The sequence below is a fragment of the Castor canadensis genome, chromosome 9 (assembly GCF_047511655.1).
Source record: "Castor canadensis chromosome 9, mCasCan1.hap1v2, whole genome shotgun sequence".
NCBI lineage: Eukaryota > Metazoa > Chordata > Mammalia > Rodentia > Castoridae > Castor > Castor canadensis.
This window is the reverse complement of record NC_133394.1, coordinates 222337-250147: the sequence shown is the minus strand read 5'-3', so window position 1 is coordinate 250147 and position 27811 is coordinate 222337. Positions and strand designations below refer to the sequence as shown.

Here is a 27811-nt window from a genome sequence, read left to right as displayed (position 1 = left end):
AGGCGACGGCGGCGGACGTCACCTCGGGTCCCGGCGCAGTCGCAGCGGGGCTGGAGAACGTGAGGTGCAGCACCCCCCGCCCCCTTCCGCGCCACCCGCCTGCGGAGCGCCCGGGACCCGCACGTCGCTCGCGCTCCCTCCGCTCCCTGCCGCCTGGCACGTACGCAGCGCGCTACTCACCGGCCGCGTGGCGGACGCCTGCTGTCCAGCTGGCCAAGCCTCCCAGCACCACCGCTCTCGTGACTTCTCCTGAGCCCCAACCGCAGCTACTGCAGCCTCTCCAGGAACCGCGAAGCCGGGTACTGCAGCTCGCCAGCTGAGGCAGGAGCACAGGCCCCAGGGCCGGCGGCGGGGCAGGAGGCGTGGACGCCGCCCCAGTTCCTGTACACTCGATCCCACCCCGCCTCCCGAGCGACTCCGCCTCTCACCCCGGACGCCCCGCCCACTTCCGGCCGCCAGCCGCTCGCCCCTTGCCGGCTTGTTTTGACGGCTGCGGGCGGCCAGAGATTGACGTCGGCAGGTGTCGCGAGAGTTGGCCGTACGCCACTCATAAGGGCAGCAACCATGGCGAGCTCGAGGATCGAGGCGGAGCAGGAGCCGCTCCTGGGAGACCGTACACCCGGAAGCAGGTGAGCTGACACGCGTGGACGTATCCTCGCCCTCAAGCGAGGTTGAGACCCGCTCCTTTCCCGGCGTCCACCGCACCAGGCCGAGCTCTCGCTGCCTCCCAGGTGCCGCTGCAGGGGAGCGCGTCGGGCGGCGCGGAGCGGTGGACAGACTCAGAAATTCCTGACAGGCGCTTCTCCGTTAATGAATTTATTTGGGAATAGCGGAAAATCGAAGTTTGGGATACTAGGCCGCGGCAGCCGGGTCAGCAGCCCCGGTAAGCTGATTGGAGCCTGCCCATTTGCGGACAGTCTTGGCCGGCCTGCGTCCTGCGCCCGTCCCCTCGCGCGTGCGCGCCGGCGTCTTTCTCGCTGCCCCTTGGTGACAGCCCGCGCTGCGGCTGTGACTCGAGCTGCGACCCGGGCAGCAGCCGACCTTCTGTTTCTGTTCTGCTCTGTTCTGTGAGCCTCCCTGCAGACCGTTCTCCAGACTTCTTGATGCGTTGCTGGCAAATAAGTCTGTCTAAAGTGGGCTCACCCTTCGTCCTTCGCCGCACGTACGAGAGAAAGACTAAGCTAAGCATTGAAGGCATAACATGTCGCTATTTTGATCTTACAATTTTATTCTGACACTAGTTTATGGGCAGCCTTTAGAAATGTTTAGCCTTTGTCTCACTGCGCAATTAAATACGTATTTTTGCCCAGAGGAAAACAGAATTATCATTTATTCAAGTATTTATGTTAAGTAAATTAATAAATTCAGAGTTAAATTTCTGCCGTGTGAATCTTCATTTTTGTTCATTTGTTCCTCTTCAGCAACAAACTGTTAATTGATGCACTTTGAAACCCTGTGTCCCCTGATTTACTAAACAGAGTTTGTGGAACGTATTTGTATCTTACTTGACCTTATCTTGAGATCGTTAAAATGAGCATCAATCTGAAATGCCTTTCAATAGAACAATGTTTTTCAGGCCTTCTGGGGCGCGTGGCAGTGCTGGCTTCTGTACTCATTCTACTTAAGAAAGTGTTCATGTTTTGGTTTCTCTGCCTGGTTTGTCCCTGGCAGACTGTCCCTCAGCATGTTTTTTGAAATCTGTCAGCTACCTGTTTTCGATGCTCTTAGTAACCTTTTTTTAGCCTAGCTTTATTTTAGCCTTCTAGTTTACTATGGGTTAGACCAAGTATCTTACTTAATAGAATTGTGCATTTACAACCCAGAGGCCCTCAGGGCCAAAGAGCTCTCCTATTAGTCAAGTGCATAGACTTTGAGACATTTGTATTTCTCAGTCCTTTTTGCTTCTTTTCCACAGATCACATAATATTTAATATTTAATCATATTAAATGTGGTTTATGATACATTGTGCATTCTATAACCTGTCCAAATAGGCCTACTTAAAAAGAGATTTTTTTTCCTAACTAGCTTCAGTTTCTTCCATGTGACTGTCTGATGCTCACAGGGTCCATCTAAACTTAGAGGTTGCTCACCATAAACAGTTCCTCAGATTGTGGTTCTAGATGTAGCATTTTAAAAATAAAAAGGGAGTATGTTCGTAATAGGCCAACAAGTATATTGTCTTTAGAAACATCGTTTCATTCCCTAGTAAATTGAGCCTGTGTACAACTAATTGGCAGGCCTTGTTTCCTTGACTATAATGCACAAACATGAGTCTAGTTAGCCAGCACCCCTTCCTGACTAACAACGTTGGTTATAAATTGATAATGTCTCCTTCTCTTGAGTCTCCTGTGCTCCCACTGACTTCCTTTATAGAGTGTTATTTAAAGAATGGGGATTACAACCTTTTTTTTTTTTGTAAGGGCCCAGATGGTGAATATTTCAGGTTTGTACAGGCCAAGATGCAAAACCAAGGATATTATATAGATATATAGAGAACAAGAATACAAGTTCCTCAAAGTGTTTTGGTAATGAAATTTTAAATGTAATAATAAGTGAGTACATTGTTTTGTAACATAGGTCCATTAATTAGAGCAAGAGAATTTTAAAGGGATGACGTTTTCTTTAATTAGAGGTCCTTAAGAGTTTTCTGTTATCACAGTGACAACAAATATTCATGTATAGGAATTGTTCTTAGCTCACAAACCATACAGAAACAGGTGTGGGCTAAATTTGACCTGTAGACTATAGTTTGTATCCCTCTCTTAGAATGGCATAAAATGTTACAGGCACTTTCAAATTTTCTTTACTGCTTTAGTCTCTGTAAAAGGAGCATTACTGGTGCTTCTGTTCTTTTAGTGCATCTATCTGTCTCTCTGTCTCTCTGTCTCTCTCTCTTTTTTTGAGTCAGGATCTTATTATGTAGCCCTGGCTGGACTCAAACTTGCTCTGTAATGAAGGCTGGCCTAGAACTCAAGATCTTTCTGCCTCTACCTCCTGAGTGCTGGGATTACAGGCATGTACCACTAGTTTATAGTGCACATCTTTATAGCATATTCTCAGCTTATTTCTATAACTGTTATAGCATTACACTGTTCTGTTAATGAACATACCCTTCTTTTTCTTATCTGAATATGGGTTTCTTTTGTTCTTTAGTGATAAATCCAAAGGTGTGTTTTTATAAATATAGTACTGGTATTTAGTCAAGTGTCCTTGTACTAAATCTTGTCTTATACTAAATCTATTTAACTGAAATGGAGCACTTTTTATTTATTCCTATTATTTTTATTTTTGTGATGCTGGGGTTTGAATTTAGGGCCTTGCACTTGCTAAGTGGGCACTCTAGCACTTCATCTATTTTTCCAGTCCTTTTTTGTTGTAATTATTTTTCAGGTAGGTGTCACATTTTTGCCCAGGACAGGACTTAGACCACTTCCTTCTTCTACCCATGCCTCCCACATAGCTAGGATCACAGGCATGCACCACTAAGCCCAGTTTATTTGGTTGTGCTTACTCTTTTGCCTGGGCTGGCCTCAAACTGAGATCCTTCTAAGCTTCACCTTCCTAGTAGCTGGGGTTCATAGGCATAAGCCACGGACCTGTCTATTCCTATTAAATTTCATGTAGCTTATTCTGGTAATCAGATCATTCTAGTATATTTTATGTTCTTGGTTTTTAAATCACTGGTTTGATCAGCATGTGTCTTGGGGGATCATGGTTTATAATAGAAATGCTGAACGTGATAAAACCCTGTAGCACTATAATTTTGCTTGAAGGATAATTACAAATGGAGAAGTAATACCAGAGCTGGGTGCCCGTGGCTCAGGGCTATAATCTTAGCTACTTGGGAGACTGAGATCAGGAGGTTGGTGGTTTAAGACTAGCCTAAGCAAATAGTTTGAGACCCCCTATCAAAATAGAACAAAATGCACAGGCAGTATGGCTCCAGTGGTAGAGTGCCTACTTTGGTAGTGTAAAGAAAGCCCTGAGTTCAAGCCTCAGTCTCACCAAAAAAAAAAGAATAATAATAAATAAGAAGTAATATGAGACTCATCAGTGATGATAGACAGTAATAAAAATGTTAAACCTTGTGGCACCTTGGAAGTGCCACATTTCACCTTATACCCCCTGCTTATATAAGAACTGTCTGGAAATTTAGTCTGTGCTATCTAACAGGTTTGTTTGATCATCAAAATCAAAAAGATGTAAAAAGTATGATAAATTTATTGAAGAAAGTTATGTTTCTACTCTCCAAGAAGGTGCAAGGATTAAAAAAAAAATAAAAAGGAACAAATATTTTATTTTGAACAATTTCAAATCAGTTTGAAGAGTTGAGCTAACAGTACAGTGAACACCTGTGTAACCTTTCACTGACCTTAGCTTTTCCACCTGCTCAACAATCTTTCATCCAGTTCTTTCAGGACCCATTGATTATCCTGGCATGTGTCCACAATTGCAGAGACAGTGGTTACAAAATTACAATTTTTAATTTTCTCATTCCTTCAATATTTAAAGGCTGCTATTAAAAGAAGAAAGTTTGTGGGTTGTTTTGTTGAGCTTTTTGTTTCTTTTTTTTGAGACAGGGCCTTGCTATGTAGCCCAGACTGGCCTCAAACTCAAGATCCTCCTGCCTCAGTCTCCTGAATGCTGGGATTACAGGTGTACATCACCAAGTCTGACAAGAAAGATTTTTTTATTTAGCTCCAAATGAAGTTGGAGTCTCTTAATTTTATTACATTTTTCATAATTAATTTTTTTTCTTTTTTTGCAGTACTGGGGTTTGAACTCAGGGCCTACACCTTGAGCCACTCCACCAGCCCTTTTTTTGTGATTTGTTTGTTTGTTTGTTTTCAAGATAGGGTCCCTCAAACTATTTGCCTGAGGTGGCTTTGAACCTCAATCCTCCTGCTCTCCGTCTCCTGAGAGTGAGCCACTCATGCCTAGCTTCATAATTAAATTGTTTACTTCTCAATTCCCTAGCTTAGATAAGATCTGAGGAAAACAGTTATTTGAAACTTTTCAGACTGATTTAATTGTACCTTTTATTGAGCGATTATGCATTTAATTTTTAATCTCCAGAAAATAGTAATGGATTCACTAACAGTGTAATATTAACCCAGTGTCTTGAATTGATACTATAACCTGTGCTCTGGGATTGAATGGTGCATACCTTTTCTTATTAATCCTATTAATAAGTAGTCAAATGAATTGGACAGTTCTCAAAAGAATATGTACAAATGACCAATAAACATGTGAAAAAATGTTCAACATCCTTAAGCCATAAAGGAAATGAAAATGAAAATCAAAACAACATTGAGATTCCATCTCACCCTTGTCAGAATACAAGAACATACACAGCAAATTCTGGTGAGGATTTGGGGAAAGGAACTCTCATACACTATTGGTGAGAACGTAAATTAGTGTAGCCACTGTGGAAATCAGTATCAAATTCCTCAAAACGCTAAAAATAGAACTACCATCCGATCCTGCTATATACTTTTGTGCATGTTTCTGATGGACTGTAACTCAGCATGCAGTAGAGACACCTACACACCCATGTTGTTGCAGCACTGTTCACAATAGCCAAGTTACAGAATCAGCCTAGGTACACATCAACCAGTGATAGATAAAACAATATCTTGTGTCTCCCAGATACATGTATACAATGATATATAAATGTAGTCCATGGAAATTAAAAAATAATGTTTATTCACAGATGAGTTAGTGGAGCAGCAGAAATGAGTATTAATAAATTTCTATCATTCTAGGGAAGAGAAGATAAAATTACTTATATATAAAGATCTGCTTATAATGAGATAAGGGATATTCAAATTGTATAAATTTATCTGAAATGCTTGGGACCAGAAGTGCTTCAGATTTTGGATTTTTCCAGATTTTGAATTACTTAAAGTGATTTTAAATAATCATTATTTGACTGCAGCGTGTCCTGTGAGGTCATGTGTAGAATTTTCCAGCTATGGTATCATGCCATTATTTTTGATTTTGGATTTTCAGATTAGGGATGCTCAATTTGTATTACCTTTTTCTCTGCCTAGAGAATGGGATGGCACAGAAAGTGAAGAGCATTACAAGAGCCGATGGAGATCCATTAGGGTTCTGTATCTTACCATGTTTCTAAGCAGTGTAGGTAAGTAGTACAAGTCACAGAGAATTCTTATAATTTAAACAACATATACATTAACCTCATTTAATACTCTAAGGTTATATTTGATTGCGCTGAAATACGTAATATAAAATTTACCATTGTACCCTTTTTATGCTCACTAGTATTAAGTGTACTCACATTGTTGTGTAGTCTCTAGAACATTTTCATCTCTCAAAACTGAAACTTTACACTCCTACATCCCCGTTTCTCCCTCCCCGACCACGGCAGCCACCACTCTGCTTTCTACTTCTGTGAATTTAACCTCAATCAGAGGATGGTACAGTCTTTTACTTTCTCTCACTAGCTTATCTCTTTTCACATAATGTTCTCAAGACTCATCCATGTCAGAATTTCCTTCCTTTTTAAGGCTAAATCGTAGTTTGTTGTACGGATTGTCAGGGAGGAACTTGTCCTTTATCCTAACTAAGCTGACAAAAGATACTTACAGGAAAAAAAAATTCAAATTTATTTCATGTTAATTTTTTTTTTTTTTTTTGCAGTCCTGGGGTTTGAACTCAGGGCCTCATGGTTGCTAGGCAGGCATTTTACCACTTGAGCCATTCCACCAGCCCTGGTGTTAATATTTTTTAATGTAACATGGGGTTTAATAGAAAAGTGAAACCCCAAAGAAGTGGTTAGACTCTGATATTTATGCCCTTTACCAAAGGATAATAAATTGTGGAGAAGTGAACAAGACTTGGGCTTTCTTTGTTTTTTAGACAGGGTTTTATTATGTCACCCAGGCTGCTGGTGGAGTGGCTTAAATGGTAGAGTGTTTTCCTAGCAAGTGTGAGGCTGAGTGCCACAAAAAACAAAAACAAACAAACAAAAAAACAGGCTAGTTTCAAAATCCTGTCCTCCTGCCTCAGTTTCCTGTGTGCTAAGATGACAGGCATGAGCCACCACGCTTGGCAAAGGGTTTGGGCTTTTATAGGTAGTAAGTTGTGGCCCCCTTTTGCCTGGACTGGCCTTGAACCATTATCTTTCTACCTACTCTTCTGTTTAGCTGGAATTGCAGGTTTGAGCCAGCATGCCTGGCTTGTCTGTTGAGATGCAGTCTCACTAACTTTTTCCCTGGGCTAGCCTTGAAATATGATTCTTCTGATCTCTCATCCTGTGTGAACCACTGTACCCTGCCAATTATAAAGTTTAAACTTTATTTTTTCTTTTCTGGCAGTACTGGTGTTTTAACTCAGGGTCTCACAGGTGCTCTACCACTTGAGCCAAGCACCCAAACCCCGAATTATATACTTTAAATGGGTGAATTGTATGGTATGTGAATTATGTCTCAGTGAAGCTTTACTCTTTTTGAGACAGGATACGTATGTAGCCCATCCTGGCCTCTAATTCACAGTCCTCCTGCCTCAGCCTCCCAAGTGCTTGGATTATAGGCATGTGGCATCATGCCTGGTTATAAAGCTGTTTTTTTAAATAAGCTTTTTATAATTACTGATTGTATTTGTCTAACATCTAAAATTGACAAATACGGCTGGGGTTGTAAATCAGTGGTAGAGCACTTACCTGGTATGAATAAAGCACTGGGTTTGATCTACAGCACCACAAAAAAGAAAAAATAAGCAAATAAATAAATAAAGTTGACAAATGGCACTGGGTTTATCATCTTCACAGTTCTCAGGCAGTAAAGGCTAGCAGAAATAATGAGTTTTCTTCTGAAGTATGTGGTTCTTTACAGCCACAGCTCCCTCAAAATGGCTTGTCTTTCCCAAACAATTCAGGCTACAAGCCTCACACTTTGTATCAAGTACAGTAGTCTTTCTCCCATTCATGTCTGCTATAAAACTTAACAAAACCATCAGTAATTTCCACTTAAAGGCACATGAGAAGGAAAATAAGTCTTCTACCGTTACTGTATTAATTATAGTCAAGAAGTATAATTATATGTTTTTTTCCAGTCTTAAGCATTTATTTTCCTTTCAATAACTAAAATCTCACTGCTTTATAAGTTAGGTATTTGTGTGTATAAATTTGTAGATTCAGAATGATACTTTAAAATCCATGCTATACTTTGAAAATTTGTATCTGTAATAATGATTAAGTTGTTATAAATAACCATGTTTGCCTCTTCACAGGGTTTTCTATTGTGATAATGTCAATATGGCCATATCTCCAAAAGGTTTGTACATTTCAATGTATTCTTCTCTGTAGTAACTGTAGTAGTGGTGACTCTTAAGTAGTTGAACATTTTCTAGAGGGTCTCTTTGGTATTCTGTAGTTTAATCTCTACTAGAATAATCTCAAAAGAGGCTTTCATGAGGTGCCCATAGTCTTTATTGTGCAAACAGGAACTCCTGTGAAGTAAAGGGTGCTGTGCCAGGGATATGTGACTATGCCTGACAGTCATAGGCAAAAGTAGGTGTGTTGTTACCTGCTTAGAAACCATCTTACATCCCATCTCTTCTTCCTCCCTAGTAAAAAAGGAAACTATACTAGATATAGTCTGAATTCCCAAAATGTGTAGATGATACTTTTGAAGAGTAATGCCATGGTTTTCCCACAGAATTAATTTGGGTTCTGAGGAAACATTGTGTATAGAATAGGTAATATATATTTGTCCCTTGCTTTTCCTGGAAGATTGTTTTCTAGGACCCCCCCCAGAGGTATTGAAATCTGTGAATGTTCAAGTCTCTATTATAAAATGATACAGTGTTTGCATGTAGTCTGCACATGTCCTTGCATATACTTTAAATCATCTCCAGATTATGTATAATGCTAGTATAATGTAAGATGTTAAACTTTATGTTTAGAGAGTAATGACAAGAGAAAAGTCTATACATGTCTGGTATTCTTTTCAGTCCTTAGTTTAGGTGACAAATGGATTATGCTTAACATTGATGTCCTCTCCCTACTTCCTGAAACCATCTCTTAATGCCCATGGCATTGCTCTGTCCTCGCTTTTCTCTTAACCCTCATTGTTTATTCTTAAATTCTTTGTGTATTCTTCTTTATCAACTCATTCCTGAGCTTTGGCTTATGTTAGATATATAACCAACAATTTATTGGACGCATCTACTTAAGTGAACCAGGCTCCTCATGTCTTTGTACATTTTTTTCTGGAATGCTTTTCCTCCCTCCTTCATTCTCTTTCTTTCCCCCACCTTCCTCCTTCCTTCCTAATTTTCAGGTCTTTGCTTTAGTATCACCTCCTCTGGAAAGCCTCAGTTTGGGTCAGAAGGCTTGTCTATATAAAAAAGAAAACCATCTGTTCTAAATATGTAGTAGACTTTCTTGTCATTATTCTCTAAATAACAGCTATTTATGGAGCATTTGTATTGCATTAGGTATATGGAAGATATGTGCAGGTTATCTGCAAATATATTTCGCATAAAGGATGTGCATAGCTACCAGTTTTGGTATTCTTCTGGGATTTTAAGACCAGTCTTCTGTGGATACCAAGAGACAACTATATTTCCTTATCTTTTTATCATTAGCACAAGTGTCGTAACAGTGTGTTTACAGACAGTTTACTGAACTCCCCTATTGGGTCGTTAGGATGGTGAGATGGTTTCAACAAAAGTGCCAGACTAAGCAAGGGTTCTAGGTAGGAATGGAAATGGCATAGCCACTTTGGAATGCAGTTTGGCATTTTACTGCAGTCTAGCAGTCATGCTCCTAGGTATTTACCCAGCTGATTTGAAAACTTTAACAAATGTCTACATAGCTTTATTCATAATTACCAAAAGCTGAACACTTTTCTTGGATAACAATTCTTAAAGCATTGTACTTTTTTCTGCAGATTGATCAGACAGCCGATGCAAGTTTTTTGGGCTGGGTTATTGCTTCATTTAGTCTTGGCCAAATGGTAGCATCACCTATATTTGGTTTATGGTCTAATTATAGGCCAAGAAAAGAACCTCTGATTGTCTCCATCTTTATTTCCGTGGCAGCCAACTGCCTGTATGCGTATGTCCACGTCCCAGCTTCCCATAATAAGTACTACATGTTGGTTGCTCGTGGACTGGTGGGATTTGGAGCAGGTAATGTGTTTGCATGTATGTGTTTGGTCATATCAAGTTGACAATCCTCCTTATTTTCCTAGCCCTGCCTCACCTTTTTTATTCCTTCTCATTTTCCCAACACTTTTTTCTCTGGCACCACTGGGGTTTGAACTCAGGGCCCCACGCTTGCTAGGCAGGTGTTCTTACCACTTGAGCCACTCCACCAACCTCTTGTTCTCATATCACATAGTTCAACATACAGCTCTCTCCTCCTAAAGACAAGTCTTTCCTGTCATTTTTCCTTTGCTCATGATGTTCCCGTTACCTATAGGTTCTCTTTTGTTCCCATGATTCTTCACCTTCCAAGATGCAAATTTAACTCCATGGACTAAGTGTGTGGTCCTCTCAGGCTACCCCACCTCTTAGTAGATCTTTCTCTTTTCTGCTTTGTCTCTGGTACTTGCTAATAGTCTTGCACTGTTTTCATCCTTTCTCACCAATCAGATAGTGAGCCTTTGCCTTTAAAGAGAGTTTAATATTCTGTGGCTTCTAGCAAAGTCTCTTGAGCATAATAAGTGTTGAATAAAATTTTTGAGTTAAATTGTTAGTGAATTTTTTCTGTTTCTTAAATTACAGGTCAATGTATGTAGTTTGTAGCATCTTTCTTTTTAATTAAATGATAATAATCATTTGAATGCTATTCAGAGCTTTCTGGGTGTTTAATGAAAAAAAGTCTGATTTTTTTTTTTTTTCTTGCAGTAAAAAAAAAAGTCTGATTTTTTTTTTTTGGCTGTGTTGGGGTTTTAACTCAGTGCCTTCACCTTGAGCCACTCCACCAGCCCTATTTTTGTGAAGGTTTTTTTTTTTTTTTTTTACATAAGGGCTCATGCACTATTTGCCCAGACTGGCTTTGAACCGTGATTCTCCTGACCTCTGCCTTCTGAGTAGCTAGGATTATAGGCGTGAGCCACCAGCGCTCAGCTGGTACTAGGGTTTACACTCAGGGCTTAAAGCTTGCTAGGCAGGCACTCTACCACTTGAGCCACTCTGCCAGCCCTTTTTTGTGTTGGGTGTTTTTGAGATAGGGTGTTGAGAACATTTGCCAGTCTGGCCTCAACCTCAATCTTTTTGGTCTCTGCCTCTTGAGTAGGTAGGATTACAGCCATGAGCCCCCAGTGTCCAGTGATATTCTTAAATTTATTTAAAACTGTGGGTTTTTTTTCATTTTATTTTGTTTTTGGAGGGCTGGGGTTTGAACTCAGGGCTTCACTTTTGCAAAGCAGGCATTCTGCTGCTTGAGCCACACCTCCAGTCCAGTTTGCTCTAGTTATTTTAGAGCTGGGATCTCTTGAACTGTTTGCCCAGGCTGGCCTTGATCCTTCTGATTTCAGTCTCCCAAGTAGTCAGCATGAGCTACCTGCTCCTGGCCTGTATTTTCATATTAGTAAAAGTACTCTGTTCCATTAATTGACAGATTTGTTTAACATGCTTTCTATGATCATGAAGAGGAAGCAGAACTGTTAATGTGTTTCATCTGTAGAAAGCCAAATTAACTGGAAGGATATTTTCCTTTACCTTGGATTATTGTATCTTTTCTTAGGAAACGTGGCGGTTGTTAGATCATATATTGCTGGTGCTACTTCTCTTCAGGAAAGAACAAGTTCCATGGCAAATACAAGCACATGTCAAGCATTAGGTTTTATTCTGGGTCCAGGTAGGTGTTCTTCACTTGGCATTACTTAAATTTGAACTGGAAAAACCTTTGAGGTTCAAATGTTAAATGTAATCCAAATTTAAAACCTGTGGCTAAAGGGAAAAGGTGGGAAACTCAAAAGATGTATGGATCTTTTTGTGGTACTGAGGATGGAACCCAGAGCCTCATTCGTGCTAGGAAGCACTCTGCCACTGAGCCATGTCCCTAGGACTGAGCGGTGAGGCCACGTTCATTTCATCTTGGCACCAGTTCTGTAAGTTAAGTGCTACCTGTCCCCTTTTACAGATGATGAGGTCACCAAAGTCAACCGAGATAGTAAATGGGAATGTGGGTTAGACCTAACCCTTTCTAACCTCTGTCAAGTGATAATTTAGCCTGACAGCTTTGTAAGGGCTTGTTTTCTTTTCCCATCTATTAGAAACAAAAGTCTGTTTTTGTTTTTGTTTGTGGTGCTGGGGATCAAACTCAGAGCCTCACACATGCCAGGCAAGAGCTAGATTGCTGAGCTACATCCCCAACCCAGAAACAAAATTCTTTCAGACCAAGAATTTGAGAAAAATTATCAGAAGTTCTTTATTTTTTTACCTTTTGTACATACTTCAAGAATTTTTCAAGTTTGAAGAAAACTTGAAAATGTTTACTGTCTTCTTCCAAAAGCTTTCATCTTTTTGCTGAGTATAAAATTGAGGTTTACTACTCTCCCAAGGCAAATTAATTTTGCCAAGTACAGAAATCAGTCATTTTTATGCCTACAGTAATATTGAAACCATATAATTGGCCAGTGCTTCAAACAGTGTAGGTATGAATATTACCAGTTTGAATCTGACTCAGTTTATTTCATCATTAACACCTCACCCCTACCCTCAGTTTCCATTACTTCTATTTAGCCAAAAAATACATTAATTAGTTAAAAGGCTCAACAGAAGAGTGTCTAATTCATAGGTTTACCCAAATCTAATATTTTTTGTGTTAGTATTCTGGAACAAACAGGGGCGTAAATGTAGAATAATTGCACCTCCGTGCTGTGTTGTAAAATGCGTGAGAACATAGTTTGGGTCTTTTTATCTTTCATTCTTCCCTCAGTATATAGCACAGCATTTGATACAGACTTAAGTCCCCAAAAAGTATTATTGACTCCCTGAAAAAGATTTCACCAATTGTGTTCTGTAGTCGTTTTGTGTTGTAGATGAATAGACATAAGCTGAGAGACTCTCCAGTCATTCTTAGCAAGCACCAACATACGTGCTTTACATCGAGATTGCATTCAAATTGTTGCTGCATATAAAATCTAAATCAGGAGAGCAAACCTGTGCTACTGTACTATTCAATATAATTTTGCACAGATCCTTTTTTTTGGGCAGTACTGGGGTTTGAACTCAAGGCCCCATACTTACTTGCTAGGCAGGCTCTACCACTTGAGCCACTCTGCCAGCCCCTGTTTTTTTTTTTAACAGTGCTTGGGATTGTATCCAGGGCCTCACATGTGCTAGGCTAGTGCTCTGCCACTGAGCCACACAGCCAGTCCTACAGCTCCAATTTTAAGTGATGTTAACTATATGTAATTTAGGTACCACATACACAAGGATATTTAGAATCTTAGAATCTCTGAACCTAAAATATGATGCTTTCTTTCTTAGAAGTTGATTAACCTCTTATAATTTATTGAACAAATTATATAAAATTTCCTATAGTTTTTTTGCTTGTTTGTTTAAAGAAGATGCTGGGACTGAGAGTGTAGTTCAGTGATGGAATCATGCTTAGCATGCTCAAGGTCCAGTCTAATCCCCAACACTTCTCTCCGCAAATACAGGAAACTGATCCTTGGTATGTGTGTACATTAGTGTTTCTCAGCTTTTTTTCATTGTTTCCCTAAAGAATTTTTTAAGTCATTTTTCCCCTAAGTACTCAATCCCCCATAAAGTTTTAACTCCACATGTCTGTCATACATATTTAACATGCTATACAGATATCTGTGCCTTACACATAGAAAGAATAAGTTGTCTCTTGCCTCTACTGAAAGTACATGATGTGGATGGATGATTCCCTGTTACTTCTAGGTCTGTGGTAAGTGTCTTTCACATATTTTTAGCCTATGCCTCCCATATAATAATTCCTCTGTGTACATTTTATTTCAATTAGTTTTTCAGACTTGTTTTGCACTCATTGGAGAGAAAGGCGTGAAATGGGACACCATTAAGCTGCAGATAAACATGTACACAGCACCAGTTTTACTTAGTGCCATTCTGGGAGTTTTAAATATTATTCTGATCCTCGCCATATTAAGGTAATTAGATAGAATCAATAAGCTACTTTTGTAGATTGTAAAATTTAATAAATGTCTTTATAGAAGAGTAATTACCCCTCTGAAGTCTGTTTTTGATAAGCTAAAGCATGTAGTACTAGTGACTATAATAAGACACTTGATAAACAAAAGCAGATAAACAAGAACAGATTAAGAGTCAAGGTGTGGGCTTGCTTAATTTACTATGTTTCCAAGTACGGGAATGGCATGAAAGCAGTGTTTTCGTAGATTTTGTAGACTTTAATCTACTTGTATATATTTAAATTCACAATCTACTTGTATGTATTTCTTTTCTCTTTTAACATTTATTTTGATGGTACTGAGGGTTGAACACAGCCTCATGCTTGTAGAATCTTTTATATATTAGAAGAAATTTTCTAGAACTACAGAAGTTTTGTGACTTTATATTTCTTTAGGATGCTTTACATAAAAACGGTTGTAAATAATGTCAGGGGCTAAGGCAGGGGATCACTTGAGCCCAAGGTTTTTAAGACCAGTTTAGGCAACATAGTGAGACGTTGTCTTAAAAAAAAACAAAAAGTCAGGCACAGTGGCTCAGACCTTTAATCCCAGCTATGCAGGTGATAGAGATCAGGATGATTGAGATTATAGGCCAGCTCATGCAAACAGTTTTCAGGACCCTTTCTCAACAAATAAAGTGGGTGTGTTGGTGCACATCTATAGTCCCAGTTGCCCCAGAGACTGTAGAAGGTATACTCAGGCAAGTGGGGCAAAAATTATAGACCATATCTAAAAGATAACCTAAAGTTAAAAAAAAAAAAAGGGTTGGAGGTATAGCTCAAGTGGTAGAGCACTTGCCTAGCAAGCATAAGGCCCTGAGTTCAAACCCCAATACTATCAAAATATACAACTTGTAATTTTTAAGCTTGTTAGTTTATATTCGTTAGAAATAATTTTATTGCTTGGAAGCCAATAAGACAAACTATACCATACATATAAATACAATATTTCTGTTTTTCTTTTTAAGAGAACATCGTGTGGATGACTCAGGAAGACAGTGTAAAAATATTAATTTTGAGGAAGGTACTGTTAGCCTATTTGAGTAAATTACTTTAACATTATCAAAGTGTTTCTAATTATTCTGTCTGGTATTTACTTGGATTTTGCTTCTGAGGACAAAACAGTGGGTGATTGGGGAAGATCTTCAGGGTGAAAGGTAACTAAATTATTTTAAAAACACACTTAGACATATCAGCTATTTGGTGTTCATGATTGGCAAGGTTGAAACCATTGCTAAAAATCACTTTGTTGGGCTGGGCATGGTGATGGCATGTCTGTAATCCCAGCTATACAGGTGCAGAAGTAGGAGATTGGGCTTCTAGGTCGGTCCTGGCATAAATATGAGACCCTGTCTGAAAAGTAAACCCAAGCAAAAAGGGCTTAGGGCATGTCTCAAGTGGCAGAGTGCCTGCCTAGCAAGTATGAGGCCCTGAGTTCAAACCCCAGTGCTGACCTCAAGTGTTTTTGTAATTCACTTTGTCTTACTTTCAAAGATCCAGGACCCTAAAACTTTTGCACTTTGGGGTGAGCTCAATAAGTGTGGTCTTTCTGTTTCCAGTAGTTGTTAATACCCTAAATTATGCTAACAGGTGCTATTTCTTTTTAAAGTTTTTTTCTTACATTGTTCAAATACACATCTTCGTCCTTTAGATCTTTCTCTGACTTATAAATAAGTATCCAATCTGGTAAGCAGGTATATTTCACCAAATAAGCCATAATTTACCAATTGTGCACTCCTTGGAGAATGTCCTCCTGTCTGAAAGAACAAATCTTGGTCCTTGCCCTCAGTGAGTTTATGAAGCATTTTCATGTAAAATTACTTTTAAATTTTAATAAATGCTTGAATAAAATGCATCTGCTAAAAACTTGCATAAATGTTTAAATTTAAAGGTACTCTAGTTTAAAGAGGTTGTCATGGGATGGGATTATAATTTCTAATTAGCATTTGAATCGATATATTAATGTAACCTTTCCTTCAAGTTCTTATCAAGTGCTTGGAATTAGACCCATTTCTACACTTCTCACCCAAGGCATTGCTGGATGAGGCTGCAGGAAACTGAGCACCTGGAAGCAAACTCCAGTCCAACCTGGGGCAGTCAAGACAGGCTTCTGGGTAATGACTGAGAGTCAGGGACGGCTTGCCCAAACAGTCCAGGGACTACCCTGGAAAAGAGTGGAGAGAGGCAGCCAGTTCTCTTTGTGTGATTAGAAGGGAAGGACAGAGCCTGTGTTGAGTGCCAAAGGTGCTTATTTCCCCCTCAGTACAGCAAACTGTTTCCACCTCCACTTGGTGTTGGAAGAGGGATTCCTCCTCAGGGATTTGCCTTGATACACTGGTTTATTGAATTCGCTATTAAATCATTGTGTTTAAGATTTACATTAAGATTGAAAAAAATCTGCAAGTGGAAATGGAAAATTGATCTTAGTGTTTCCTGTAATAATAGAATTTCAGTACATCTCCTGGGATGAATATTTATTCACTTTGTTTTTAAATGTCATTGAAAAATTATGTGTGTCATATAAATCTTGTTACTTTTAAACTGCTTTGAGACCTAAAAATGATTTTAATTACTCATAGAATTAGCTACATAAAATTTCCACATTATTTGAGCATCAACAGAAAAATTAGGTATGTACTAAGTGTAATTTTTCTTCTATTTCTTACAGCAAATACAGATGAAGTTCAGATTCCCCAAGGAAATATTGACCAAGTTGCCGTTGTGGCCACAAATGTTCTATTTTTTGTGGTGCTATTTATTTTTGCCCTTTTTGAAACGTAAGTTTTATTCAGTCTTCATCCTAAGTTGAATACTTGTACATCTGTATTTCTTACTGCAGTGTTACTTAGGTAGATAGATGGTCTTAAAAAACCCTTATATAAGGATATTTTTCTTATGATATAAAAGTATATAAATTTTGTATCGTGACTCAACTAACTTTAAGCTCTATAAGTTGTATACAGGAGTCAGTCTGTCAATTTTAGCTCTATTTAATCCTTCACTGAAAAAGAAACAAGAACTAGGGTGTCAACAAAAATAACTGCCTGTGTAGGCTTCCTTGGCCTTTATTCACTTTAAGAATACCTTCCTATCAGATTATAAAATGGTACATTCTTACTGTAAAAATACTGCATTTCTCCATTTTCTCCTTTAAATGGAGTGACTGCTGCTAAAATTTTGGTTTGTATTTTTTCAAGCACCATTTCTTTTTTTTGCAATTGTGAGAGAAAAAAAAAAACAATCTGTTAAGCTTGCATAGGTTGTGTGATATTATATTTGAAACACTGGTTTATTCACTTGTAATATATTCATATTACAACATTTTTATGTCAGTACATGCACACATGCTTGGTGTATTTATTTTAAAAATTACTGAGATATATGAAAGTTTCATATTTTATTTTGGGGTAATTTCTTATTGTTGCAATATATGTATAACATAAAGTTTACCATTTTAACTATTTTTAAAGAAATAAAACTCACTGTTATTAAGTGTAGTTATGGTGTTGTGCAACCATGAGCACCATCCATTTCCAGAGCCTTCATCAGCCTCAGTAGAAGCTCTGCACCACCAAACAGTCATTCCCCACCTGCCACCCCAGCCCCTGGTGACCTGTGCTTCTACCTCTGTCTCTTAAGTAATCTGCCTATTCTAGGTGCCACACGTAAGCTGAATCATACAGTAACTTTATTTTTGGGTCTGCTGTATTCGCTTAGCACATTTTCAAGGCTCATCATGCCTTAGCATGTATCAGAATCTCATAACTGGTGAATAACATTCCGTTGTAGGCATAAACTTCATTTTACCTGTCCGTTTCTCTGTGGAAAACACTTTGGTTCTTTTCAACAATGCTACACCAGTGTCTGTGAGAGCGTCGTCTTTCTGACTTGTGTACATACCTAGAAGTGGACTTACTACATGACATGCTAATTGTATGTTTAAGTCTATTTTTTAACATCAATGTCCCAGATTTTAAAGTTTAAAATACTGGTTATTTGTTTAAAAAAAAACCTTTAAATATAGTTTCCATTTTGTAGTCAGTTAGTAGACTATGGGAAAACAAAACTTGGCAAGACAGGAGATAGTCATGTAATAGAGTCAGAGGTAGGGAGAAAGTATACACATTCACAGGTAGGGACAGAAGAGACTAGGGAAGAGAAAAAAAAAGTCCAGTAGGTTCTAACAACTTAACCATGAAACATTATTGCATTGAAAAAGAGACCAACTGGTAGAGTGGCTCAAGTGGTTAAGAGCACCTGCCCAGCAAGTGTGAGGCCTGGAGTTCAAACCGCAGTGCCGCCAAAAAAAACCCAGACCATTTTATTTTTTATTTTTAGCAGTGTAATATGTTTATTTTTTGTTTATATTATCATATAAAAGGAACTAGATGGGGACATTTTAATTAAATTAATTAAAATATTAGATTTGTTATGGAGAACAGTCCTGAACAGCTGGTAACATACATACTACCATGACAAGTAGAAAATAAGAGCACCCAGAAAGTGGGTTTTCAGCAAAATGGAAATCTTTTTCTGATTTTGAAAAACATGACAACTTTTAAAATTTACCTTTCCAAAGGCTTTTTTTTTTTTTTTCTTTTTTGTTGCTGGGATCGAACCCAGGGCCTCGCACATGCTGGGCAAGTGCTGTACCACCGAGCTACATCCCAGCCCTCCAAAGGCTTCTTAGTGGGGAGCACTGGTCACTATGTACAAATAACTCTACACAGAGAAGCTAGTCACTGCCGAGCCCCATCTTAAAAAGTTCAAAGTTGGGCTAGCAGAGTGGCTTAAATGGTTAAGCACCTATTTGGCAAGCACAAGGCCCTTAGTTCAAACCTCAGTACTGCCAAAAAAAAAAAAATCCGAGTTCCGCTAAGGAAAGAGATCGATTTAAACCAAACCATAACCGTGATTATTTAGTTAGAATGCAGGGGTTATGATTGATTTGGTTTGTTTCTTTTTCCTGTGTTTCAGACTTTTTTACAAGATGACTCCATTATTAAATAATTAAAATTAATATAAAAATAAAAGTGAAGTCAGGATTAAGTATAGATCAACAAAATGTGTTTGTGTCATTGTTAAAAGGGATATAAATTCTTGAACATACACTTAATTATAAGTAACAGTCACTATGATTCAATAAAATACAAGTCCTTCATCTTTTGTCTTTCTCAGAATACTTACTCCTCTGACAATGGACATGTACGCTTGGACTCAAGAACAAGCCGTACTGTACAATGGAATAATACTCGCTGCTCTTGGAGTTGAGGCAGTTCTTATTTTTGTTGGGGTTAAATTACTTTCCAAAAAGTAAGTTACATGTTTTTGGTTTTTGTCTCACATCTGTTTTTTAAAAAATGAGTCATGGGACAGAGCTAACAGTGAAAATGAATGTCCTAGTGAAATAATCTCAAATTTTCTTTTCATTATATGTTACAGTTCTTGAAAACAGATACAGAATTTATTAAGAAAGTGTGATGTTCCCATACTCTGTGGCATTATCTTGGGTAAAGCAAAAATATCTTTCAAAGTAAATATTTGTCCACTAATACATCTCCTGTATATTAGGCTTTTTGAAAAGTATTTCTAAAAGTGTATTTCATAAAACATTGTCATCTATGGTAAAACTTGTAACACAAAAGATTCAGTCATTAAGTTTGGAAAATTCTGACTAAAGTTACTCAACTGAGCTGGTTGTGGGTGGTATACGCCTATCATCCCAGCTACTCAGGAGGCAGGAGGGTCAACAGTTCAAGGCCAGCCTGGGGTACATAGCCAGACCCTGTGTCAAAACAGAACCCAACAAAACAAAACAAAAAGTACTGAACTTCACTCCACACAATGAGGCAGGAGGATCATGGGATTCTGGCCAGCTGAGGCTACATAAGAAGACCCTGTCTAAAAAAAGCAATTCTTCATCATGGCAAATATGATTTGTAGCTCTTTGTGCTACATATTCTCTGTGCTCTTTGACTCAGTAGCTTTTTTTTTTTAAAGGATCATTTTATAAAATTATAAGTAGCACAATTTTGGGAAATGTTTATGTAAAATTAAGTTCTGTCACGTAGTTTAATGTAGAATGTTAGTTGATAAAGTCAGATAGTGCTAATGGTTTAGTTATTCTTAGAAGACTTGATAAAGTCAATCAACACATACTGAGTCAGTACATAGGGTCAGCAGCTATGGCGGATATTGTGAAGATCCCTGTCCTTATGGAGCCAGACAGATGCATCGAGATGTACGTACAGGGATAGAGATATAGATGCTGCTTTGTATTCAAGTTAAGTCATAGCAAATGTATTATATCTTGCCACAAAAGTAGAGCAGTGCTATGTCCAGTTCTGTGCTTCAAAGAGCTTGCATTCTAGTGGTGGAAAGCCAAAAAACACAAATGTGAACTCTGAAGAGGAGCAAAGCAGAGGAAGAGAGTGACACCTGACAAGGATAGAGAGTGACAAATCGGATAGACTGCTCTGGAAGGTGTTGACAAGTTATGTTCAAGCAGGGATGGTAGTAAAGTTAGGGACAGCCTGAGCAGTGGCCTGGAGCTCTTCTCCAGAATACTGAGCTGTGTCATAAGAACAAGAAGGGGTGTGGTTTGACCAGAGCAGAGCTGCAGAAATAGTTAAGGGTAGATCAGGTTTGAAGTATGTGAAGCCTGTTGGTATTCTGAGGGTGATGGGATGCTTGGGTTTTGTTTTGTTTGTTTGTTTTATATTTATTGCATTTGCTTTTGGAAGCCTTTGGTTTTGATTGCGTGTTTTATTGTTATACACAATTTCTGACGTGCACAAAGGTCTAGAGAGCAGTGTGTATTGTATCTCTAATCTCCATCCCAGCTTCAACAGTTCTGACAGTCTTGTTTCAGCTATACTTCTACAAGTCCACACTTTCTTCTCCTGCACCTGGATTATTTTGAAGGTGATCCCATACATCATTTCCTGTCCTCCACAAATATTTCATTGATTCCAGAAGTTAGTGATGACATTGCTATCACATCTTAAAACGTTAACCATCCAATATCCAGACAGCATTCAGATTTCCACCACAGCCTCAGTTTGCTCACCTGACTTAGGCTCTTAATTCTTAAGTCTATTTTTTTTTCTTACTACATTCCTGGGGAATCAATCGAACCCAGGCCCTCATTCTTGCTAGGCAGTTGCTCTCCCACTGAGCTCCATCTCTGGCCAGTCTTACACTTCTTAATCAGTAGGTTTCTTCTTCTTCTGGATCTTTCTTTGTATTCTGACATGATGTCTGCATTATAGTGTTCCTCATTTTGGATCTTGCTGATTTCATTACTGTGGTGTTTAACATATTCCTCTGTTTACTGTATTTCTTCAAAACTGATATTTAGATGTAGAAGCTTAATGAATTTAGGTTCAAATTTTTTTTAGCAAGAATACAGGTGGTATCATGAGCTTACATCAAAAGGTATATTGTCTTACGGCGGGGGCCATGGCTCAAGTGGTAGAACACTTGCCTGTCATGCACAAGGCCCTGGATTCAATCCCAGAACTTCCCAAAAAAGAGATACTGTCTTGAATTCCTAGATCATAAAACTTACATCCAATGAACAGGAGGGATTCATTATGATAATTCCAAACAGGTTTATATTGTATATTGTTTAAGTCACCCCTATTATCTCTCCCCCAGCCTCCTCCTCGCCCCACTTAAAGCAATTGCAAGAAGTTTCTTTGTTCTATTTTAAGTATACAAAGTTCATCAACCCTGTTCCCTCACTTTAATCTCCTTCGTTCACCCTTCCCCCCACATATGTCTCCCCCACTGTACCTATTTCACAGTCCTGTCTTTCATTATTAATTTCTATGTTCAAAGGGGTTTCTCGATGTATCCCTGTTGTGAGTCTACTTTACTTTGGTCCATTTAATGCCTTCCATTACTCTCCCTTACTCCTTACCTCCAACCCCCTATTTTTCAACAGCTCTTTTTGTTTTTTTTGAGACAGGATCTCATAGCCTAGGTTATCCTTGAATTCGTGCTTCTCCTGCCTCTGCCTCCCCAGTGCCGGGATTACAGGTATGAACCACCAAACCCAGCTCCCATTGTTATCATTATTTTTGGTATTCACATTGTCACATATTTGACCAGCTTCTTCCGATTGGTGAGTGCTTTCTTCATGACTTCATATTCACTAATAGCCTTTGTTCTTTCTGGTATGAGATTTCTAAGCCTCCTTCTGGATTTTCTGTCCCAGTCTGGAAATCAGCCATTTTTCAGAAAAGTCTGAGCTGATTTTTTGTTGTTGTTGTTTTCACTTTTTTTGAAACAGGGTCTCACTACGTGTCCAGGCTGGCCTCAAACTCATTATGCAACCAGGCTGGATCAAATTCTGAATCCCTCTGCCTAGCACACAAGTGCTGCGATCACAGTGTGCACCACCATGCCTGGTTTAATATGCCTTTTTTTCCCCGCCCCCAGTACTGGGGATTGAACCCAGGACCTTGAATATGTTAAGTAAGTGCTGTAGTACTTAGCTACATCCCCAGCCCCCCCCCCCCCCATTTTTTCCTCCTTTGAGACAGGATCTCAATTTGTAGCTCAGATTAGCCTTGAACGCACAATTCTTCTGCCTCCACCTCTCCAGGTGCTGGGATTCAGGCATGTACCATCACACCTGGCTTGAGTTGTTTTTATTGGGGAATAATATTTAGCACTCATATTAATTGATACATAATCTATAATTATATTAAAATTTTATTTATAGTTTTTAAATTATGAAAGTACTGGAACTATAATTCTTCCTTTTAAAATCACAGTTTCTGTTCTTGACAGGATTGGCGAGCGTGTGATTCTGCTGGGAGGACTCATCCTTGTGTGGGTTGGCTTCTTTATCTTGTTACCTTGGGGAAATCAGCTTCCCAAAATACAGTGGGAAGGTATAAGCATACATTTCTACAATGTTAGCCCTTGTATATATCTAAAGTTAACAAGTCATACACTATATTGACTTTGCTTTTACAGATTTACATAATAACTCAGTCCCTAATACCACATTTGGGGAAATTATTACTGGTCTTTGGAAGTCTCCAGGAGGAGGTCATGATGCACGACCAACGGGCTGCCCAGTGGACCAAGCCTGGTGCCTGTACACCCCGGTGATCCACCTGGCCCAGTTCCTCACGTCAGCTGTGCTAATCGGAGTAGGCTATCCAGCTTGTAATGTGATGTCGTACACGCTCTATTCAAAGATTCTGGGACCAAAGCCTCAGGTGAGCCAGCTGTCCTGACCTTGCAATTGTGGAATGTACTTGTAGCCCTCACCTTTTTTGCTACTGTTCTCTATCACAAGCTGATTTGGGGGATTTTTCCATATTTAGCATTTTAAATTTAAAACAATTTTTTTTTTGAGACAAGCTCGTGCTATGTTCCAAACTGGTCTACAAATTGCTGTCTAGTTCAGGCTGGCCTCCAACTCCTGATCTCCTACCCTAGCCTCCTGCTGCCAGGATTAGAGTGATGACTACCATGCCCAGCTTAAAAGACAAAAACAAAAAACTTTTCTAAAGAGTTTACATGATTTATATGTTAAAATTTAACAAACAGTATACATAATTAGAACTCAAAGATGTCTTAACTCAGTGATTATAAGTTCAGAATCATTTTAACTGAAAAATATCTGCAGCATAAATTTCTAAAATTTTTTTTGTTTGTTTTTGGTGATACTGGGATTTGAACTCAGGGGCCTCCTGCTTGCTAGACAGGAGCTCTTACCAGTTGCACCATTATTAAACTAGACAGCAGTAAGAGAACCAAAGTTGATAGCCACATTTGCAGCTAGGCTTAATTTCATTGGGCACCAGGGGCAATTACTAATATGGAAACAGCAGTCTCAAAGCTTTATAGCAGGTGTGTATGTTTTATTTTACTTTCATGGTGCTGGGAATCAAATCCTGGTCCTTGGCAGGTGCTAGGGAAGCACCCTACTCTGAGCTACGTCATAAAAGTAGCTGTGTATATTTTAAAATTAGGGGACAGAATCTCACTATTAGCCCAGGCTAATGACTCATGGTCCTGCTCAGCTTTGTGAGCATTGGATTATAGGCACGAGCCACCATGTTCTGCTAAAGTAAGTTTGTTTGGCAGTGCTGGGGATGGAACCCACCACTGACCTACATCCCAGTCCACAGCTATTTTAAATAGGAATGTCAGCGACTGGGAGTCTACCTCAGTGGTAGAGAACCCTGGGTTTGACCCCAGTGCCACATACATAAATAGGAAACATAAAAACTCTTACTTATATAAAATCAGAAAAACATAAAGGCAAAATGAAGGTAAGTACAGAGGCTTCCATTTCCGGTCTTCATCTCTGCCTCTGAGTGGGTGTTTTTACCTAATGTGGATTAGGCGCGGATACTCTTGTAAACCTACTAAAAAGTACTGTCATGAGTTGTGAATGTTGTTGCATGCTATTTACTTTCCCTTTATAGGATTATTTTTAACGGAAACATTGTATTCATTTTACATGTACCCTCATTTGTTCAGAATTCTATTCTTGTACATTTAGACTGTTTTCTGGGTTTCTGACTTTTTTTAGTAGCAGTTATTTAAATGGTCACAAAATGAAAATAGTATCTTCCTCTTTAAAAATTAAACTGAACCAGGTGTGGTGTCACACGCCAGTAATCCTAGAAATCATTAGGATAAGGCAGGAGGGTACTGAGTTCAAGGATAGCCTGGGCTACACAGGGAGACCCTGTCTCAAAAAGTAAATAAACTGATAGCCTTACATTTTCAGAGTAGAAGTGAATGTTTCTCTACTGGAATAAGCTTGCATATTTGTTTGGTTTTTGAGACAGGGTCTCACTATGAGGTCAAGGCTGGCCTGAAACTCATGCTCCTCCTGCCTCAGCCTCCCTAGTGCTGGAACAAATGTTTGTTATTCACTATTTGCTTTATTATAGACATTTTTATTGTTAAAGGTAGAGTGATTCTTGAGCTTAGTGATGGCAGCATTCTTTAAAATAATTAAACTTAAATATTTATGTTTGTCTTCCACCTCTCCCCCCGCACAGGGTGTGTACATGGGCTGGTTAACAGCATCTGGAAGTGCAGCACGGATTCTTGGGCCTGTGTTCATCAGCCACGTGTATACATACTTGGGACCGAGATGGGCATTCAGCCTTGTGTGTGGGATGGTGGTGCTCACCATCACCCTTGTGGGAGCAGTTTACAAGAGACTCATTGCCTTTTCCGTGAGGTGTGGGAGAGTTCAGGAGTGAGCCAGTTACAACTGGGACAAAGTACTTGCTGTGTGTCATTCCTAGTCTAGGTCCAGCCTGCAGATGGAGCTCATTTGGAAATGTGGGTTGTGAATGGTAGGATATATGGAAATATTCTGGATCATAAATTACCTTTTTGGGTTTTAGAAATGAAAAGCCTCTAAGTGTGAAGCTGTGCTCTTCAAACTGCAATGCTTTCATTAAACTCATGGGACAGTGGAACCAGGGGGTTCTATGTTACTCAGCCTTGGCAAAGCAAAACAGTACAACTACTTTGCCTAAGTAATTTTTATTCTATTATTTTTATTTGTGTAAGATGCATTTCCTATCATCATGATGACCTAAACTCTTCATTTAGTCTGCCTATTGTACCTTTTTAAGTCTTTCTTCTCCCAGCCCAGTCCCCTGCCCCCTGAAAATCTTTATTCTAATACTGCACCTGCCTTCGTTTAGTTCAGGATCTCACTGGCTCAGTCTATGAGCAACAATAATGCAAACATTTGAGCAATAAAGAGGAGTAATAGATCAAGATGGATTTCATTCACTACCTTTTATAGTTTTTTCTAGTGCTAGTAAATTACTAGAAACACAGGCAGATGTTATGTGAATGTGCTAAATGGTTCTTAATCTCCGGAGAGACTTTTAAGTACTTTCGTTCTTAATCTCCGGAGAGACTTTTAAGTACTTTCCTATCTCTAGAGGCAGGGAGGAATACAACTTGTTTTCATTCCATGTCTGCAGAGCGATTTAGAGCCCCAGAATTTTAGTATGATTTTAAATCATACTAAAAGCTAGCACGTATTTGAGGTAGTTTTGACCTCAATTTATGGATTTATCTGAAGTTGGCTAAATCACACCACAAATACATTTCTACCTCTTTGTAAGTTCAATACTGATAAAGTACTCGTAGACAACTATGTATATGCAAGTCAATCATTATTAGGCAAATGTAAATATTTTACCGTAAGTTTCTGACTTTTAAGTTATATTTTTAAACCGAGAATAAACACTATGTATAACACTTTATGGCACAATTGCTGTGCTGGCAAGCCTAGTCTCTTCAGCTCTGGCAGGAAGCTTCCTGTGATAGGGAGTTATTCCATGGTAAGCCTTGAACACTACTCCTCCCACAGCAAGACTGCGTCAGTGGATTCATCAGAACCATAGCCAGGTTTCTGGTTGTCACAACCAGGGACCTGCTTACCTATTGTTCTGCACTTCTCTGGATTTCATTTTTAGAGCACTTCTAATCCTAAAGCTCCCCCTGGTTTGGGTGAAAATAATGGGAAGCACATCTGGTTCTTTCCACATCCATGGTAATGTGTAATGTGTAGTTTTAACTCTCACAACAGATGAGAGAATGGAGGAGCAGGAGTTACTTGTCTAGCCACTGTATTTTTATAATGGGGAAAAGAGCTCAGGAAGTACTGTAGTATCAGTTACTAATTGTGACGTAAATTTGGGGAGTCACTGTACCAAGGACTCCTGTTAGCAGAAATATTTGGGAAACATAAATTTAAGTCTGCTGACTGCGGCTTTTCAGCATCAGAGCATGTTTCCTGAAAGAATATAGATAGAAATATTTCCCAGCTTCTAAAGAGATAGAGACTAAAATTCAGGTCAGCTCTAATCTGGCAGAAGTGACTGAGGAGGAAATAACCCAGTTGAGTACTTGAGTAAGACAAAATGAGTAAAATTGAAAAAAAGGTGATGGGGGACCTGAAGCTGTATGTTAAGAATAGTATATATTTAAGAAGATAGATAGTACTTTAAAAAAAAAACAAACTTGAGAAGGGTATTTTCTTATTTTGAAGGAATTTATATACAAAGTGTCTGCTCTGTTGCTATGCTTGTCTATATTTAAATTTTCCCAGTTACTGCATAAATTTGTAGTTTACTTTGATGAAGATAAGCTGTATCTGCATCTGTTCAAGATTAATTTGAGAAGAAATTCTCAGTACCACAGATTTGTAATTTTGTCTGAATTGTGAATGTTCACTTCTGAATAAATGAGATCTGAATTTGTACCTTAATCGTCTTTTCAATACATATTGAAGGGGGCACCAACTACCTGCCAACTACCAGGTAATTTCTGATACCAGACATAAGAACCCCTTCCAGTGTGGTTTACACGCCATCACTGTACACGATACCTGACTATGACTAAGGGAAGAAAGAATGGACACCAGTGATGATGAAGGGAGCCAGGTCTGACCGGAAAGTCAGGGAATGTTTCTCCAAGGAATGACTAGCGAACAGCTGATGATGGGAGAGACTGGGATTGGGAGGAGCCAATGGCAAAGCCACAGAACACTGAGGTAGCATGATCTTTCTTACAGGTTTCCCAGAATTAGAAATAAATATAAGAAGTTAGTTTTAGTTTAGTTTTAAAGGTAACTGGACTGCAGT

At 39.0% G+C, this 27811-nt stretch overlaps 2 protein-coding genes across 2 annotated transcripts in view; one reads left to right on the top strand and one right to left on the bottom strand.

Moving 5' to 3' along the window:
* The window catches only part of Abhd18 (abhydrolase domain containing 18), a 44762-nt gene extending 44442 nt beyond the window's left edge, over positions 1-320 (bottom strand). Inside the window, exon 1 of the mRNA XM_020156187.2 lies at positions 181-320. The gene's annotated coding sequence lies outside the window, so the exon portion shown is untranslated. The remainder of the gene's footprint in view (positions 1-180) is intronic.
* Mfsd8 (major facilitator superfamily domain containing 8) lies at positions 300-27435 on the top strand. The gene is made up of 12 exons (XM_020156185.2): positions 300-629; positions 6055-6146; positions 8255-8298; positions 9919-10159; positions 11721-11834; positions 13974-14118; positions 15125-15180; positions 16825-16933; positions 19335-19469; positions 22956-23059; positions 23145-23392; positions 25196-27435. The coding sequence occupies exons 1-12, from the start codon at positions 565-567 to the stop codon at positions 25400-25402; spliced, it is 1560 nt and encodes a 519-aa protein (XP_020011774.1). The 5' UTR covers positions 300-564; the 3' UTR covers positions 25403-27435.
* The last annotated feature ends 376 nt before the right edge of the window (positions 27436-27811 follow it).